We start from the raw sequence: 19896 nt of genomic DNA on the forward strand, positions 1-19896 counted from the left end.
ATCATCGGCGAAACGTTGGTTGGCAAGTGATATTCGGTCAAAGGAATTTCTGCGATAAGGCAGAACACCCGTCAAAAGGCATTCATCAGCCATGAACGTTCTCTATATTATAGTGGCCTTGACAATTAAAACGAAACGAAGACGTGTTCTGCGATTTATTAGACCGCTTTAGCCGCTCTCGTATATTCGATGCTGACTGTATCTTACTTAAGTTTAAGAATAAAATTTCCAAATTTTATTCAATGTTTTTATTAAAATACACTGAGCAACCACAAAAGTAGGTCGCCCATAGGGATTGCACAAACGTCAATACGCCCGCCGCGGTTCTGGTATTAGTTCAACATTCTCTTAAACCTACCACCGCGACACGCATTGCATATTCAATTCATCTCATGCGAAACGGAATAAAACATGTTCTATCAACTTAGGTAAACACTGTATCTTACTTATCACAAAAAAAACTACAATAATTAAAGCTATAATGTTTGGTATCCATTAAATCACACTACTCTTAAACCAAAATTTATTTATACAAGCCTTCAAAAACATACAAGCACTGCAGTAGGAACCATCAACCTCGGATGATCAGGTGCTTTATCTACCGTCGCTTAATTCGCCTATATTATATAAAATATTATATTTTTTCAATATAGCATGCTCTGCTCTAATAACTTTGGACGGGCCCAAGAAAGCTTCGTTGCATGAATACCGGCGCCTAATCAAGATAATGAAATGACCGACTATTTATTAAGATAGTGGCAGGCATAAATTCAAGCGCGGGAAGTTGGCAAAACAAGGGCAATAGATTCTTTTTTGGCGACGGCTTGAATAGCACGCCGTGACTTACGCTACAAGTGGCAAATAATGTACCTAATATACCTACAGAAAAACTTTTTGTGAGTGGGTAACAAGCCCAAGATGGATAAAAGTGGAAGTAATTTTGAACATAAGCGTGATTACACTTATAGACGGTGGCGCCGCTGTGAAGTACTTTTATACTCTAAACACTATTTACACAGAGACACCCATACACGCAATAAGCCACCAACTAGCCTGCTACTAAAGCCATGCCGTAGTATATGACAAATAATAGTAGTTCCGACATAGGTCACCATTATCCTGTACCAACTATGAAATTGTTTTAGCGACGAGTGTAGCAGCTGAAACAATACCGATTGTACCTACTGAGACTTTAGTATATAAAATATATAACATACAAAATTGATAACAAACGGCGAAAATGTCTAGGTCTTATTGTGATATCAATGTTTTCAGTCTCATTCATTAGGTACACTACATAAAAATCGCGATCGGATATATCGAAGCGGTCACGGTATTTAAAAATGTGTGAACTCTATGTCTTTGACGTTACAGTGTTCAATTATTTATTATTGAGCACCTTCACTTCACCGCTCCGATACTTCAGATGGCGACTGTACCTAAACTAGTAGCCTCTTGTCCTGTCCTGATATTTTCGCATTGAAAGTTGAAGTAGACAATATTAAATTTACCTACCTATGATTAAATCTAGTACACAACACATATATTTTTTTTTAAATCTCTATGTCTTATTTATTACGATCGCGCTTTCCTGTATGGAATCTTTGGCGTAAGTTAGTGGACATTATTTTTATGAGCCACACCACAATGCAATCTTAGCAATCGTGAGCAACATGTTGCTTACAACTATTTAGTTAACATTTAGCTATGACAAGGTTCCATACAGGCGTAACAACTAAAGTCCACGATGAAAACCGAACAACTGGAATAACGTACCACATTTGCGAGTATAATTCCTTTAGCAAGCATTAGGTATATGTAATTACGACTATGACATTTACTAGGACAAATTTCGACAGTGGTACTTATGTCATTCAAATTCTTTGGTTACGCTAGATACAGTAAAGAAGGAATCATGCCATGATGCATGCATGATAAGTATACATAACATTTATCATGTATAAATAAGTGTTCTACTAATCTGTCGCCTTGTACCTACTGTACAGTCGCCATTAGATATTTCGGAGCGGCCAAGGTGGTCAAAACTATCGGCACATGCACTCTATTATTAAGGTATTAGAGTTCATGTATCGATATTTTTGAGCACCTTGGCCGCTCCAAAATATCTGATGGCGACTGTACTAAGGAAAGGACACTACACTTTTAAAGTGGTATGTGCTAGTTTAGTATAAGTCCCGACAGAGGCTTCAGAAATGCGTGAGTCTCAATATTGCACTTGATTCTAAAATAACTTATAAAAGCTTTTGGTATCTTAAACGGCTCGCTTTTATTTGTACACTGTAACACATACGATAACAACCTAATATTATGTTAGATATAATTTTAATTCGATAACATTTCCATCGTATTTAGTCAATTATAAATATAAATTACTTAAAGATGGATTTATATATTTTTATAGCTTTTTTCTTGCTATATTATTATTTTTTATTTATCGTTTCGTATAGTCGACATCAGATATATAGTAAATTTATAAGCACCCAAAGTGCTCAAAAATATTAGAACACGCACTTATACTCTTGGCAATTACACAATACAATAGCCATGTCATGTCACACATATTTAAGCACCTTGACCGCTTTGTATAATATCATTCGTTTTACATACTTATGTATTTTACGCTGACTATATCTAGATTGACAAAATATTGCTAACACAAATCTCCAATTTTCTTTTCCTTATTGGAATAATTCGGAATGTCAGCAACTAGCTGCATAAAGCCAAATTTAAACCAAAATATTGTCATTTTTTGTTTTTGTACTTGTAATGTAAATAATGATAATTACAAGTTATTTTATATGGGGTCATATCAATACAAAGCGCTGCGCTGTTAATAGCAACAATAATTTAAACACAATTGCAAAAAAATATATAGTTATGTCAAGCACCCGTTCAAATCACAGGCAATGCTAAATTTACATACGAGTACGTATGTTTATGACCTATAAAGAAAGTGCTCAAAGTTTCGCTAAACGAAACCCTCATTCTCATTAGATGACCTCACATTTTATCAGGACATAAAATGTAAACTAAAAAAAATGGAAGATTGTAGAAAAAGATCATAAGACGACCTATTTTACCTGAGACGTTCATATAGCCACCCGAGCTGGTGCGGCGAGGGTGGATAGACACGTCGAGCGGAAAATGCGTTTAATGCTCGAGTTTACAATCTGCTTTTCACTTCAATTGAGAGGAAATTAAATAGCAACAGTGGAAACAATTATTCACTTACTAGATACCTTTTAATTTTTATGCATTTCTATATAATTATAAATTTTTAGTTTGATTTATTTATTTTGATTGATTTGATTAATTTTTAGTTTTACATAAAATAAAAATTACTATAAATATATAGAAACTTTTGTTTGTGGCTGTTGACACCTGATTACCTTGGTCTTAGACGAATATTTTATTTTATGCACTAGCTAGAGCCTGCTAGAGCATAAAAAGTAATTTTATGTCGCCTAGCTCCAGCATAGCCACTGTACGAGCATGAGAAGTGAAAAAAACATTTTGTCAAAGGGGTAGCATAATAATTTTGATCAACTTTTCAGCACTGAAATATCTGATCTGGCTCGGACGGCTGTACTAAGCTGTTTGTACAGTCAGTGACAAATACTTATATAAGGAAGTACCCGATGCGTACAAATACATCGTATCATCTTCATCTCTCTAAATTATTGTCATGTGCGTTAGAGCTTGGTCCTTTATATTATTTGACGCTGACTGCACAGAAAGGTGAACTTCATTTTTGAACATACTTAAGAGTGATTGATTACACACACACATTAAATAAAAATATGTAGACAAAACATTGTTATAATAAAGTCCTAGCACATTTTATTTGACCGTGTACTTATAGAGAAATGGCACAGCCATTTGTGCAACATATTATTATAATTATAGGCTTTGACAATGAATGGAAAGTACCGGGATTACATCGGTTCCGATCTGTCAGTTGTAGGTAGGTAATTGTTAATCCAGCGAATAGTTACTGTATGACATCGTTTAAACGCTCATTTTGGCGTCAGTTCCGTCGATCATTATAAATATTATTAAATAAATGTAATTTTCAGCACTCTAGAGTCTAGTCTAGAGATAATTGTCTAAACCATCAGAAATGATGGACTGAACTGATGAGCGTGGAACCGATGTCTATTAAAATGATGAAAAACATGACAAAAATAAATCATGTTCAGAAAAAAGAATGCTCAATAAAATAGACGCCTAATTTTATAAAATCAAGTATAGCGTTAATTCAAAATAATAAAGCAATTTAGCAAGTGCAATTGCAAAATAAAAGTTATTAGGTTTATTAATAAATAGCTAATCTGGCTAGATATCATATGGCTTTATTTAAAATCATCCCATTATAGCAACACGTAAAAAATGTTGCAAAACATGTGTGAGCATTAAGGGGAAAATTACTAGTGCCAACAAAAAAATAATTAGCGTAATCGGTCCAGCCGTTCACGCGTGATGCCGAGACCAAGGGAAATCATCATCATCATCATCAGCTGGAAGACGTCCACTGCTGGACAAAGGCCTCCCCCTTAGCCAAGACCAAGGGAAATAGGGATTCATTTTTATATATTAAGATTATATAACCAACAAATGTCTAGTTCTAGTTGAACAAACTTTGCTCTTATCTTAATCACAAGTTCGTAACATTAACATAACTTAACATTTTATTTAATCTAACATTTCTTGTACAAAACTATTTTGACACGTATTTTTGATTTATCAATTTAATTGAAATCAGTGACGCTTTTCGAAGACATTTCATTCCGATTTAGTTTTAAAATAATAATATTAATAGAGTATTCTCCTTATAAACATGTTATAGACGTTGATTAAACCAGTAAAACCATATTGTCATATTATAATTAAGCAAAATAAAAAGTACTGTGATATTTGGCAACTTAGCAGTGTTAACTTATTATTTGGACAGTACTAAATCGGTGTCATTTGGCAATTACATTTGGCAACGGCAAGTCATAAACGGGCAAGAAAGTACACTCAGATGCAATTAGCAAATCACTAAAATATTTATGTTACAACTTGTACTTGTTAAAACGAGTGTACCATGTTACCTTTTAGCCTCATTACAAAAATAATGGAACAAGTATTTAACTAAAACTTAACCTAGGTTTGTCTGTGCTATTTGGGCTGCCGCATAGGATGTTAGTCGAGTCGTGCCTCGTTTTACGGGGACCGTCCACGTCCACGTCTGCGCCCGCCGCGACTGAGGTGAGCGCGACGGTTTTGTCAAAGTCAATAGTGGTGTAGCCGACGTTGCTGGTAGGCGCGGAGGTAGGATTCGCGGGGGCGGGCGCGGGGGGCGCGGGGGGCGCGGGCGGCGCGCGCTCCACACTCGCCTGTGACACCAGTCGCCCTCTCGGCTGCGAAGTGCATGAGGCACTGCTTTCATTCCTTGAGCTATTGTATGACTGACTCTCCGGAGAAGCAAACTCCGTACTACTTTTAACAGCTTCCTTATTAGCATCAATATCTAAAACAGCATAATTTACTTCCAACTCTTCCACTGGCGATAATGATGGAAATGTATCAGACTCTGAAAACTTTTGACTGTGCTCCATATTTGGTGCTGTGAAATGTAACAACTTAACATTTTTATTATCAATCTCGCCTAGAGAGAAGTTTGCATAAGTATTAATTTCTGGCTTGATTCCAACTGATAAGTTACAATATTCCACTTGCTTAGGTGTGAGGGGTGTGGAGGGGGGCCCTTCAGTCTTTGAATCAGAGTTGGTATCACATGGAACTATATTCATGTAAAGTCTGGCTGATTCTTGTTGTTCCATACTGAGCTGAGCATAGTGTTCACTGCTGCTGCTGAAAGTAGGTGACAAAGATGTAACTTGATCTGCTGCAATATTTTCATTTAAATATCTGCTTTCAAGGAATCTGGTCTCATCTTCTATATCTCTTATAGTATTGAGGACAGTCTCCTGCCGCAGGGTGTTTCTGAGTATTGCTAAATCTCTATTGAGGTCATTGCTGTAAACATGTCGTGTTTCAGCAGTGGCTTCAGCCTGATTGTTGTTGTGTTCTCTTTTAAAGTCTCTGACTTGATAGACATTGGTGACATGGTTAGTGTTGGTCTGGGAGCGAGGATAGAGCGGCATAACTTCCAATATATCTGCACTGGAGGGAGATCTGGGTGATTGGGTGACATTTCTAGGTCCCCCAGTGTGAGTCACTATATTAGAGATATTATTAGTGATTGTAGATGGCCCATTATCAGTGTGAGTATTGTCAATGGAAGAACGGTGAACCACACTCGCCTGCAGTGTTTGCCGGCCTTGAGAAGGCGGTGTGCCCGTTACTCTTGTTGCTGGATATGGCACAGAGTCATGGATAACATTTCTCAGTTGTATGTGCTGTTGTAGTGTTCGGAAGAGTAAGGAAGCTCTGCGACATCTAAATCCATATATGCCTTCACCAGTCTCACATCTTCTTCCTACAAAACACATAAATTAAAAAATTACAAATAATTCTTTTAGGTAAAGTGAATACCTAACATGTTAGAGATTAAAATATAATAATTAGTCTACTACTAACTACAAAAGTTTACTATTGCTATAAAATAAATAAAAAGTTTAGATTAAGTTAGGATTTATTATTATAAGAATAAAAGCTAAGTGCAAATTTAAGCCCCATGATATTATTTCTTTACCACCACACAGGCATATGTGATAACCTTCCTAAGCACAAGCTCGCCTTGCATTGGGCATTTTTTATTATCATACATTAAAGTTTGTTGGCAAAGTTCAAAGTTGGTGTCATTATTTGCATGTTGATTCCCATTTTACCAATAAATGAAAGTACAAATGCCTTGTTGAGCTTCTGTGTAATCTTTTTTTTTTTAAATATTATTTCAGTAACCACAAATGAAAATCTATTTAAATACTGTACCTGATTCAAAACTGAAGATTTCGCCTTCAAAACCATAACGACGCAGGGAGTGTAGAGGCCAAACAGTTTGCTCCCTCCCTTCTCTATACAGGATTATGTCAGTGTCTGTTATCTCGAGCTCACCCGAACACAATTCCACGCCGTTCTCATCTATGTTGACTACACGAAACACGTTCGGGTGTAGCTCCGATACTTCGTTCTTGCTTTGTAAGCACCCCATCGCGTCTTGATAAAACTAAGTAATTCACATTTCGTTTCTTCGGATTACGCCGTAAATAGGTTTCATTATGATTTATAACGTTAACAAACCTCCTAGTGATTGCGCCGAAATAGAATCAGGCACAAATAAAAGTAAAATAAAATATAGTTTTTGCAGAAGTCTCATCCCATCCCATTCGTTCTAAAAATCGGGATTCGGGATTTCGGGATGGAATGGATATTGACAATGTGACAATGACAATTCCATTTAGTTCAGAAATTGTTGAAATTAAAATTTCCTCTAGGTAGCGTTCTATGTTAGACTCTTCTAGAAAACTCTTTTCATTTTATTTAACCCTCGACGAGATGTTATATGAATGTGGCATCGTAGCTCCTAAATGGATGATCTGATTTTGATGAGATTTTTTTATTGTTAGTTTATTTTTAATTTTCATTTGATTTCCTTTGAGGAGCGCATTCCTGAACACAGTGTTTTTGTTTGACATGACAGCTTTTGATTTGACAGCTGTACTTATTATAGTCCAAATTGACCTTTGAATGAATTATATTTATTTACTTAGTATGATTATAAACTGACATAGTGTTTTCAAAATAGTTTATTAGCTTAAATCGGACCAATATCGTGTAATAGATTTCACCAATATACTCTTTGCTTTGTTTACAACTTCGACAAAATTTCCTGAATAATTCTATTTTATTGCTGTTTAGCAAGTTCTTGATTAACACATCGTTAATGTTTCTGAAAAATGTCGTGCCAGGTGTTGGTATTCGCTGACTGTGGGGATATTTCTAGTTTAGGACGAGCTTTGTTCATACCCGAAAAAGAAGGTAAAATAAGTTCCATAACAGTATTATTATAATACGTAACAAATAACTTATGAGCTTTTGTTCATCTTAGACACAAGTTGGCTGTCTCAATGTACGGTGTCGTTGTCGCCCTGCGGGAATCTGCTGGCAGTGGGCTACCGCAGTCGCCTGTGCCTGCTCACTTCGCAATGGATCCGCTCGACAGACAGAAACACGTACTTGATATCTTGGAGTGGTTCACTGCCTTCTAATATAACGGCTATGCTAGCTCTGTCGATTTGTCCATCGCATCAATCATCTCAAGTAAGTATTCACATGATTTTATCAAGTTTTATGATTAGTAGATGGCAAATGTTTATACTGCTTCTATTTTTCAGAATGGACCTGACTGGTTTTGTATTATTGTAGGGTTTAACAATGGTAGTGTTGCTTTCTACACCAACACTGGGCACTTGTTGTCAATGGAAAAGCTGGATGAACTCCCAGTGATGCGGATATCGTGTCACACAGGATCCTATGGGACTCTACCTGATGACATCCATGTGCTGTTTCAAACCAGTGTCTGCATCATTTCAGGGACTAGCTTATTTCAGCTGTTGAGAAGTGCCAAGGCTCAGCTGGCAAAAGGTATGACTAATTATGTTTATGTGATTCACATTCTTTATTCTTATTGACTAAGCTTGCATTATGTCCCAGCTGGAAGTCTCCAGTGTTGAAACATCTTGACAATAAACTTGTCCAAACCTAGACCTACACTGTGTTGAAGTATCTCCCACTTATTTTCTATTATAGTGCAAGCTGGTGTCCAGGAAAATTATTCTGTGGATAACAGAAGTCTAAGTATTCGGAAATGGAGCTTCAGCGACCAAGAGCAGATCAATGATGCAGCTGTTGTTGGCTTGGAGCTCAAAAACTCGTATGACCACCTCCTCTCTGCCTCCACTTATGGAGGATATGATACTTGGTATGTATTTTCCTATTCTATGCCATAAAATCTGATGTGTTTGGTGACAACTGCAGTCTTCAATGTAGCCCCAAAGCATGAACATTGATGATCTATCCTTATGTATCTGTTGCTTGTATGTAAATATTTGCTGTTGCTACACTAGAAAATATATGAAAGCGTAATAATATCCACGCGCCAGACAACTAGTGAAGGTCATTTTACAACCATACTTTAGTAAATCACCATTAAATCTGCCATAGTCTATGATTAGAATTGAAATGTTTTAACAATTTGTAATATAGAAATTGGCTTGCTATTAGCGGAATAATTATTAAGCTGAATTACCTCTACATTATTTATTACACTTGTGTCCTGTTGTTTTAATGTAGATATACTGATGTTGAATGTGGTTTCAGGTATCGTTCCATCCCTCCCATGAATACTCTGATTCTTGGAGCAGGAGTCAAGCCATATGTGGGCTTCCATTACGCTCTGGAGGGTGGCACTACACCTCCATTACAAGATGTGGCCAGGGCAGTTGCGCATAAAATAAAATCAGCATTGCCGTGAGTATCTCTAGATAGAATTCCGTACCAGAAGGGTATAAATGGAGCCGTAGGTTTTAAGTTAAGCCAAAAAAAAACCATCATCCATCCAGCTATCCACTCCATCAACCATCAGGGGGGTATTGTTTAAACTCAGTAAGAAGATAAAATCTAGAATTGAGTAGAAAAAATATTGGAAAATGCAAAGTCGCGGGTAGAGGCTAGTAACAAATGTCTGTATTTGTAGATGAATGCGATGTCAGGAACAGTGAGACATTGGGGTAACGCCTTTTTTTCACCTGCTAATTAGTTTTAAATATTGTGTTTTTATTTATTATAAATATGTATGCTAGTTTGTAAGGTATTTAGTGTATGGGCCATGATTTCCGAAATAAATGGTCTTAATGATTCTCTGCCATTTTCCGAACTCACGTTTCCCAAATGTTTCATTTGCCAACTCCGGGTTTTCTCTGAAACTATACTTTTGTCAGAACTTTCATAAATAGTACATTACTGTAGAGGCCGGCAACCCCACGTTCCGGCCGAGGCTTGTATAGTGCTTTTCTGGAACATGACATGAAATAAAATAAAAAAACAAGAAATCAAGTTGATGGACGCTAGTCTGGTCGCCCTGTTGTGTGCGCGCGTGTCGCGCTGGGCTGGCTGCTGGCGGGCGGCGGGTGGCTGCGGGTGCTGCTCGGCGTAGGCCATGTCGCAGAGCGCGCGTTGAAACAAAAGGCGGTCGCATTGCCGGCCAGCGGCGCCAGCGGCCTGCAAAGTTGTATGAAATGAAATTAAAATATTTTTTCTCTTAAATGTCCGTAAAATTTGACATTATTCTTTACATATCAGAAGGTGAAGTGCATAGTTTATGGTCAGCGAAAAATTAAAAAGTTAAAAAGATTGCAGGCGCGCTAGCTCGACAATAACGAATTAGCGCGCCTGCAATCAGTCACATTTTTTTTTAAAGTTAAAAAGGCCATGGAAATGTTGGCACAAGTCGTATACAGCCAAGTCTAATGGCCGGTATCAGATATTTTGAACTCCGGACTTTTTCTATTGGGTCTGAAATAGCTAGTGGTGTTTTCGGTGGAAAAATACACCTGCAGTTTATTTTTAATGAAAAAAGGCGGGAAAGCATAAGAAAAATATTGGAATAAAATTAAATTTTATAATATATTTTGAGAAAAAGTTTATTATATTTCAGAATTATTCACCATTTTTGAGAAAAGCTTTATATTAGTCTCGGCTGGAATAGCTATTGCTGGCTTCGTATTAGTTAAACGGACTCGCAAGCTCGTCCGTTTAATACTCATACTCAGCCAGCAATTGCCTACTTCCAGGCCACGACTATAATCTACTATTAATACAATGGCTATACTTAGGTATACTGATATCCAAACTATGTAGTTTCGTACTGGTACGGGTATGCCGTATAAAGATTCAAGTGATCTGATCAACGGAAGTGGCTGACAGATTTGACCCAAACAAACAAACATTGCAACTTAAATGAAAGCTTGTAATAGTACATTACTGTAGACGCTGGGTTGCAGGCCAAGCAGATATAGATAGGATAGGGATGCGAGGCCGGCAACCCCACGTTCCGGCCGAGGCTTGTATAATGCTTTTCTCAAACATGACATGAAATAAAATAAAAAAAACAAGAAATCAAGCATGGCGGGACGCTAGTCTGGTCGCCCTGTTGCGTGCGCGCGTGTCGCGCTGGCTGCTGGCGCGGCGGCTGCGGAGCGCGTTGAAACAAAAGACGGTCGCGTTGCCGGCCAGCGGCCTGCAAAGTTGTATGAAATCTCTTTGCAGGCCGCTAGAGTGACCGCGCGCAGGTAGGCGAGTCACAGCGCCTGCATCGCGATACTTTTTAGCCTATTATTTGTAACACGTCAATATTTCATGTCATGTTTGAGAAAACAAACATAACTAACCTAACATACTGCGTTCTATAAAAGCATAAGATAATACGCTGGGATTTCGTTTTGGTTTCAGTGAAAATTGGAAAATGAAACAATAGGCAAACAATAATTCTGCAAAAAGGCTGAATCCGGGTTTTATTGTTATTGTAACGCAGGGGTTGGCTCGGCGGCGGGTCGGCGGAGGCGGCGGCGGCGCAGGAGCCGCAGGTGCGCGTGGAGGCGCTGTCGCTGCGCGCGGCGCTGCGGGACGGGGCGCGCGCGGGCGCAGGAGCCGCCGTGGCGCCCGACCGCCGCCTCGCCGCCGTCGCCGACTCGCTCGGCCGCGTCGCTGTGCTGGACGTCGCGCGCGGACACCTCATCCGGCTGTTCAAGGGGTATCGGGACGCACAGTGCGCTTTTGTACAGGTGACTTGATCCTCTGATATCCTGCCGTCTTTAGATCGTGCTACAAAAAGAAGCACAAATTCACATAACGAGTGTGTAGCGACTCCTAGCGCCATCTAGTTAGCAGATATAGAAAGTCCACATCCTACAACGCGCCATCGAAGTTTCTCAACTCGGACGCATTATATAGAGTGGTACATTTAAATCGGTCAGTGTGGGCAAGTCTACATACAAAGATTTGTTCTTAAGATCAACGTAATCGATTTCAGGGACATACATACTTGTAGATTAAAAAAAAAGTTCTCAATTTGGGAATCGAACCCGGACGTTTTGAAAAATAAAACTTACATGTTCCATTCATTACAGGTTTTTCATGATGTCCCTCTTTATTTTATTTCAGGTGTTTGAGCAAGATAGTAAGAAGCCGCAGCTTTCAGTTATTAAAGAAGTGCGTAAAGCGACATTTCTAATCATTTACAACCCCAAAAAAGGCCTAATTGACATAAGACTAATGCAGCGCGGCAACCGAGTGGCCGTATTTACTGCCACCAAGAACGGCAAATTGATTTACAACACGTGCGGGCTCGTGGGGGCGGAAAAAAGTTACACGCACAAGAAACTAAACTTGCCAGAAATGCAATGCGTGCTGATCGACCCGGACGGTAAACTTAAGAAGTTCGTCATCCCATTCTTCTACGCTCTAGAAGGCGAACACTCCAATAGATCCAAAGATTTGCACATATTACGGGACTTGCGGGAATTCATTAAGAAAACACTGAGCGGAACAGACAATTTCGAAACCGAAATCGTTGATAAAGCTTCCAAGTTAAAAACATTGGACTTACAAAAACACTGCCTGGAAATGTTGGTTCGCAACTATGAAATACCGTCAAAAGTAGTGATCTCGTGTTTAAAATTATTTTGGGATAACATTGAAAGCATAGATTCACTGACATCGCAAGAACTTCTGACCAAAAGATATTTTGCAAACCTCGGCTTGCTTACGTTGTTTTACAGAAGTATAAATAACGAACCCACACATGAGATGACAGAATTGATGACAAAAATCTATAATTACTTAAATATCGAGAAAGGTTTGGCTGAGGACACTAGTCTAGATGTAGAAGAAGAAGAAGAAAGACCAGACTTCCACCTCTTAGAAGATGATAATTGTATTTTAGAGAGATTGTTAATACTTTCTCAAGAAAACGGTTATAGAGAACATCAACATGCAAGAGTTAAATTTGCTGAAAGCAAGAGTCACGAATTTAAGGAAATTACTTCTTGTTTCCTGCTAGAAGAAACTTCCAAATACTTGGTTTTGAAGCCGGAACTACCTGTAGAAAAACTTAATAAGTTAGCTTCTGATGTATTCAAAGCCATATTCAAAATAAATGATATTGCCATGTTGACCTCTATCCTTAAAAACAGTTCCATTGACCCTAAAGAAGTAATGAAGCTGGTCATAATGCATTTAATGAACATGCCGCTTGAAGAAATAAGTATCGATCTAATAGAGAAACTTATATCCGTTTTATACTACACGAGTTACGCGGCGGAAGAAGCTAGGAATATTTCATACAACGAAGTGTATCCTTGGTGGCAAGACATCCGTGATCTGCTCGTAAACATGTCTTGTCCTCTACGGAGCATGATCGTGGCTATGGCTTGCAAAGCCGTCTCCAAAATTTATGAAATAAAATACTCTGAAATTGAAGAAGAAGCGTGGGAGTCTCTCACGAAAGAGAATGCGAAATGGGGTATACTGATCGGTAAACTGGAAGATATTTCTCTCCTGACCATAATTCTTATGTTCAAAGACAAATTCGACGGCAATCACCTGCCAAAACTACAGTTTGACGACATAAGCATAAACCTAAAGTACATTTACACAAGAGGTAAGGGCTCCGTAACAGAACTGATAGCAAAGTGGCTGTGCGGTATGGGCGTGGTCCCAGAAGCGATCGTAGCCAATGAGCTCATGGAAAACCAGACCGGCGCCGGCGACGACGAGTCCGACGACGAAGATAGCGCCTCCTATCCCTTCTTGGAAAACAACAGAGTACATGTGGACAAAAATCCAAAAATCTTCAAGTGGCTATCTCTTTTACGGCAGCAGTTCCCGCTCAGTACATCAGCGGACTACATCATTGCCAACATGTGCTGGGAGTACGCGATGGCCTGGCAAGCAGACATGCAACACATCGGTAAGCTCCTCGCAGTCGTGGGCTGCTTGAGGAACATATCCGACGCGCATTTACGGCTAGGCCTCTTTGCGATAATATGGGCGACGTACATCAGACACGTCTTCGAAGCATCGTGTCGCCTCGTCAGTAAAGTCGGCAAACTGCCGAAAGAACCGTTGTGCCTGCAGGACGTCGGCTTCGGCAACACGGTTTTGGTCAACTTTTTAGAAGCCACGACACAATACTTAGACGAGTTTCTAAAATATTCGACTACGTCTATAGATCACGAGAAGCGAGAAATCCAGTACGAAAAGATCTGGGATGACAGCATGCCTTCTTTAGTAGAAGTGGCGCAAGATACCAAAAAAGTCAATAACGATATCTTAAATCTAAACTATCAGATATCTTGTACGATATATTACCAATGTCACTTTAACGTAAAGGTGTCGAAACCTCTGGATACTCTGTATGATATCGATTACCAGTACATTTTTGAAGCTCTTACGGGCAGTGTGGCGAAAAGAGAAATAAGTATGAAAGCTTCTGAGAAGTTGCGGAATCCTCGCATGAAGTTTGTAACGAAGTTGATTCGCGCGGCGATTGAGACTGTGAGCTGCGACGATGGGGCGGTGGCCGGCGCGCCTAGCTACAACAGCGAGGAATGCTCGCGGTGGATGGAGAAGATCGCCGTGCTGGCCGAACTGTGGAACATTGACAGCGATTTTTTGACGAGACAACAGGTTAGTAAAGCTACAAGTCTGTAAGCAACCACAACCACTCGTTTTGTACATTAGTACCTGGGTGACCGAGCATTGCTCGGGCTAAAACTCGACAACAAGCGTTTTCCCAAAACCCCGACATACCAAATTTTATTGAAATAGTTGGAGCTGTTTCCGAGATCCCCGAAATCCTACTAATATTATAATTGTGAAAGTTTGTGAGTGAGTATTTTTGTTACTTCTTCACGCTGAAACGGCTAGACGGATTTGGATGAAATTTGGCAAAAAGTTTATCTGGATTAAAACATAGGATACTTTTAAACCCGATATTCCTACGGGATAGGGATAAATTCTCGAACTAATAACCACTGTGCTCAGAGTCATGAAATTTGGTACATAGATAGCTGGACATCTGGAATAACACATAGGCTACTTTTATCCCGATATTCCCACGGGATAGGGATAAAATTTCGAAACAACAACCGCTGGGCTTAGTCATGTAATTTGCCATGGGTGTTTTAATTTAACTCTCGAGACTTTATTAAAATCCCGGAATTTCAATTCATCTGCTGTAACTAATGATTTACGCGTGCGAAGCCGCGGGTTTACTCTAGTATACAAGGTATATATAAGAATAAGTAAAAACAACCTTCATTCATTTTTTTTTATTTGATTTGAATCCTTACCAAGGATTTGAAGTGTTTTAACTCCATATCAAAAATACAAACTGAGACATGGATGCACAGTAAAACCAGAAAAAGAGACCAGCGCTGGGAATCGAACCCAGGTCCTCAGCATTCCGTGCTGCGTGCCATACCTCTACACCACCACTGGACAGGAGTACAGACACGAGTTTCTCTTATGCACACATATCTCAGGTTGCTTTTTTCTACTACGCTACTTAAGCAGCAGCACTAACGACATCTATGTTTCGCTCTCATCGAGAGACGTAACACCCTTTCGGAACTAACCTCTCACCCGGACAAGAGATCTCGCTACTAAGCAATCACATTATGATTTTTTATTTCAACTCCAAATTTGTTACTTTTACGGTCATCCCGTAAAACCATATCGAAAATACAATAACTAATAATAATAACTAATATAATTGACCATCAGTGGTGTATCGGTATAGCACGCGGTACGGATTACCGAGGACCTGGGTTCGATTCCCAGTGATAGTCTTATTTTTCTGTTTTTTCTGTGCATCTATATTTCAGTTTGTATTTTCAATTTAGGTTTTACGGGTGACCGTAAAAGTAAAAATTTGAAATTGAAATAAAAAATACAAAAAGATTCCAAAAAACCAATCTTAATATAATTGTATTTTCGATATGGTTTTATGGGATGACCGTAAAAGTAACAGGAGTTGAATTAAAAAATACAAAAAGACTCCAAATAACCAATCATAATGTTGTAACTCCGTTTCCCGCGTGTTACGAAAATCGACTAATATGTCCGATAACAAAAAATTCCAATCACCACCATCGCGTGTGGTGTGTGGTTGTTCATGGTGTACCCTTGGATTTTAGTAACACACGTGATATGGCGGTTGAAATGCTTCAAAACCCCACCTATTTATAATAGAAAAATCGCATGTCAAAACTAGAATTCAACCCACAAAACAAATCGCGACGATTCCAAATTCAAATATTAGTAAAAAACACTAACAGCCTTATTCATAAAAAGTTAGAGCCTCCTTGAAGGCTCCTTGAAGGCCCGATGCTAAAAAACATGATTCATAAACGTCTGTTAGCGCTAATCAGTCGATCAGGCTCTGCTAAAGTTAGCGGACCGTAGACCTCCTTTATCTCGCCTGCTAAGTCACAAAATGGCCGCCACAAGTTTGAACAGCTGACTTTGACAAGAGCAAAAAACCATACCGAAGATATTTTAGTGAAGGGTGAAGTTACGCAAAGATTAAAAAAAAAACCAGGAAAAAAAATTTTCAGAATTTGTATTTAAAAATCCTCTAAATAGCAGCAATAAATTACATAAGTATGAAAAAAAATAGGATGATTAACACAATATAGGCTTTTTGCACAACATAAACATGCGGATCGGAAATGGCGGCAAACTTCTCGCTTTTTATTTTTTTCTGCTAATTTGCTGTCACTGCTGTCAACTATTTTTATTATCGTTAGGCTTTTTTTGTCTTTGAATTTGCAAGGTGGCCAATATAACGAGTCTAATTCAGTCTATCAGCGCTCACCAACTAGCAGACTGCTGCAAGCGTTTATGTCATCTTACTGACAACCGTCTAACAGCTTTAAACAGTCTGCTAAGTAACAGACCGATACAACCTCAATTAAGGATTTTTTATGATAAGGCTGTAAGTCACTATGTCAGACGTTCTATTAATTAAAAAAACTGAGCTAACCCAACCGCAAATGATTTTATTTAGATATTTCACGAACATAAACGTGACAAATTTTTAAATACTGTTGTCTCGCTTAGTATATCGTCGTCTTTGTTCCGCTAACAAACTAAACTTTTAGGTGATTGGTCTCTACCACGTCGGCTACGACTCACTGGCGCCGAGCTATATCCCGGTTGCGGGCCGCCGGCGGGCGCGTTGCCGCCACTTGCTCTGAGCACCAACGCCTCAACGCAGCCCTCGAGCACTCGCCCAACCCGCGAGTGGATCGTCGCCGCCCATCGCTACAAGCGGCTGCAGACACGGTAAAACCAGACACCGCCAATTTCATTTTTCAAAATTGTCATCATATCAGCCGTAGGACGTCATGTTGGAGATGGCCTGTGGGCATAATTTAACTTTTCACAAACATGACATGAAATATTGACGTTGTGTTACAAATAATAGGCCGGGAAGTATCGTGCTGCAGGCGCTGCGGCTCGCCTGCCTGCCCGCGGTCACTCTAGCGGCCTGCAAAGAGATTTCATACAACTTTGCAGGCCGCTGACCGGCAGTGCGACCGTCTTTTATTTCAACGCGCGCTCTCGGGCACGCTACGCCAACAGCACCGCTCCGCAGCGCCGCGCCAGCAGCCAGCGCGACACGCGCGCACACAACAGGGCGACCGACTAGCGTCCCGCCATGCTTGATTTCTTGTTTTTTTTATTTTATTTCATGTCATGTTGAGAAAAGCATTATACAAGCCTCGGCCGGAACGTGGGGTTGCTGGCCTCGCATCCCTATCCGGCCTCGCTAGGCTCGGCCGTCTATATCTGCTTGGCCTGCAACCCGGCCTCTACAGTAATGTACTATTACAAGCTTTCATTTAAGTTGCAATGTTTGTTTGTTTAGGTCAAATCTGTCAGCCACTTCCGTTGATCAGATCACTTCAAACTTTATACGGCATACCTGTACCAATATGAAACTACATAGTTTGGATATCAATATAAATGACTGATTACTGAATATACCTAAGTATAGCCATTGTATTAAACAAACTTTTTTTACAAAAAAACATTTATGTATACATAATTTTAGGTCATTTATGTGAATAAACTTATTAAAAAAGTAAGAGGCTGATTGAATAATAGTATATTACTGTAGAGGCCGGGAAGTAGGGGGTTACCGGCCAAGCAGATATAGACGGCCCAGCGTAGCGAGGCCGGCAACCCCACGTTCCGGACGTTCATGTGTTATAGTGCTTTTCTCAAACATGACATGAAATAAAATAAAAAAACAAGAAATCAAGTTGGCGGGACGCTAGTCTGGTCGCCCTATTGTGTGCGCGCGTGTCGCGCTGGGCTGGCTGCTGGCGGGCGGCGTAGGCCGTGTCGCAGAGCGCGCGTTGAAACAAAAGGCGGTCGCATTGCTGGCCAGCGGCCTGCAAAGTTGTATGAAATCTCTTTGCAGGCCGCTAGTGACCGCGCGCAGGCAGGCGAGTCACAGCGCCTGCATCGCGATACTTCTCAGCCTATTATTTGTAACACAATGTTAATATTTCATGTCATGTTTCAGAAAAAACAATTATAAACATGAACATCCGCAAAGTAAAACAGCTGAATTAAACTACTCAAGTCTTAAGTTGCATTGTTGTTTCAGGTACTGGATACATCAATACCAGCACATCCTTCATTAGAAACGACCGTGATAGTGCTACAAAAAATTCTATTCCAAGTTGAAATGAAGTCGAAAGATCCTGTAGATCCCCAGGATGTTAAATTGACTCAACTTATAATCGACAGCTGCCAAGTTTTGATAAGAAAGAAACTGTAGTTGTAGTTATTTATTAAGTATTGTAATAGAAACTTGTTTCTCATGACACTATACCACAAAACACAGATAGTTCAGAAGTCAGTCTCCTGTATGTACTTCACTTTTCATACCCACGCTCGGCGGTCGCTCTAAGGTTGTCAACTATGGCTAATGCACCAAAAACTATCGTGTAGTGGCACTCATATCTAGTTGTTTGATTTATTGTTGAGAATGAAACGGGAAGAATGGAAATATAAATTAATAACTAAAATATTTGCCGTGGTGGCCTAGTGGTTTGACCTATCGCCTCTCAAGCAGAGGGTCGTGGGTTCAAACCCCGGCTCGCACCTCTGAGTTTTTCGAAATTCATGTGCGGAATAACATTTGAAATTTACCACGAGCTTTGCGGTGAAGGAAAACATCGTGAGGAAACCTGCACAAACCTGCGAAGCAATTCAATGGTGCGTGTGAAGTTCCCAATCCGCACTGGGCCCGCGTGGGAACTACGGCCCAAGCCCTCTCATTCTGAGAGGAGGCCTGTGCCCAGCAGTGGGACGTATATAGGCTGGGATGATGATGATGACTAAAATATTTTAATTTCAATGTCATTGTGGTATTATAAATTTGTCACAGAAAATATCTTGTGACGATTTCGTTATTGGTGAAATTCACGATTATTTAATTTAAACAACCGTCCACTGATCAGTTAATAACTTTTTTTTTGTTCAATGTCAAAGTCAAAATATCTTTATTCAATTTAGGCTAAAACAAGCACTTATGGAGATTCGCGCTGTCATCGTTCATCCACCATTACCTCTCATATTTCGTTTCTAGAATTGTTTTACCGTACAACGGCAAAACCTACTAGACACTGGCAAAATTGTCCTCGCAAAGGACAGAGACATATTTTTTCTAAAAATCTAATCTAAAGCACTTATGAATGTCAAAAAAAAATCTACCACCGGTTCGGAAAAACCTCTGTTGAGAAGAATCCGGCAAGAAACTTAACGAGGTATATTTTTTAAACAGATTTA

General features: G+C 39.5%; 2 protein-coding genes across 2 annotated transcripts; one reads left to right on the forward strand and one right to left on the reverse strand.

The window, feature by feature from the left end:
- Positions 1-1546: 1546 nt before the first annotated feature.
- On the reverse strand, positions 1547-7399 carry LOC141431923 (uncharacterized). Its single transcript, XM_074093215.1, has 2 exons — positions 6961-7399; positions 1547-6505 (listed from the first exon to the last, which is right to left on the reverse strand). The coding sequence occupies exons 1-2, from the start codon at positions 7178-7180 to the stop codon at positions 5151-5153; spliced, it is 1575 nt and encodes a 524-aa protein (XP_073949316.1). The 5' UTR covers positions 7181-7399; the 3' UTR covers positions 1547-5150.
- Positions 7400-7695: 296 nt separating this feature from the next.
- LOC141431726 (rab3 GTPase-activating protein non-catalytic subunit-like) lies at positions 7696-18883 on the forward strand. The gene is made up of 9 exons (XM_074092901.1): positions 7696-8007; positions 8078-8289; positions 8364-8613; positions 8779-8950; positions 9349-9498; positions 11561-11810; positions 12190-14715; positions 17193-17246; positions 18710-18883. The coding sequence occupies exons 1-9, from the start codon at positions 7926-7928 to the stop codon at positions 18881-18883; spliced, it is 3870 nt and encodes a 1289-aa protein (XP_073949002.1). The 5' UTR covers positions 7696-7925.
- The last annotated feature ends 1013 nt before the right edge of the window (positions 18884-19896 follow it).

This window comes from Choristoneura fumiferana, chromosome 10 (assembly GCF_025370935.1).
Source record: "Choristoneura fumiferana chromosome 10, NRCan_CFum_1, whole genome shotgun sequence".
NCBI lineage: Eukaryota > Metazoa > Arthropoda > Insecta > Lepidoptera > Tortricidae > Choristoneura > Choristoneura fumiferana.

Bases quoted from the DNA above. Each gene is read 5' to 3' on its own strand.
- LOC141431923 (XM_074093215.1), bottom strand. From the start codon at position 7,180: ATGGGGTGCTTACAAAGCAAGAACGAAGTATCGGAGCTACACCCGAAC. The intron at 6,506-6,960 runs GTACAGTATTTA...TGTGTTTTGTAG, and splicing joins AATCTTCAGTTTTGAATCAG to GAAGAAGATGTGAGACTGGT.
- LOC141431726 (XM_074092901.1), top strand. From the start codon at position 7,926: ATGTCGTGCCAGGTGTTGGTATTCGCTGACTGTGGGGATATTTCTAGT. The intron at 8,008-8,077 runs GTAAAATAAGTT...TGTTCATCTTAG, and splicing joins GTTCATACCCGAAAAAGAAG to ACACAAGTTGGCTGTCTCAA. The intron at 14,716-17,192 runs GTTAGTAAAGCT...CTAAACTTTTAG, and splicing joins ATTTTTTGACGAGACAACAG to GTGATTGGTCTCTACCACGT.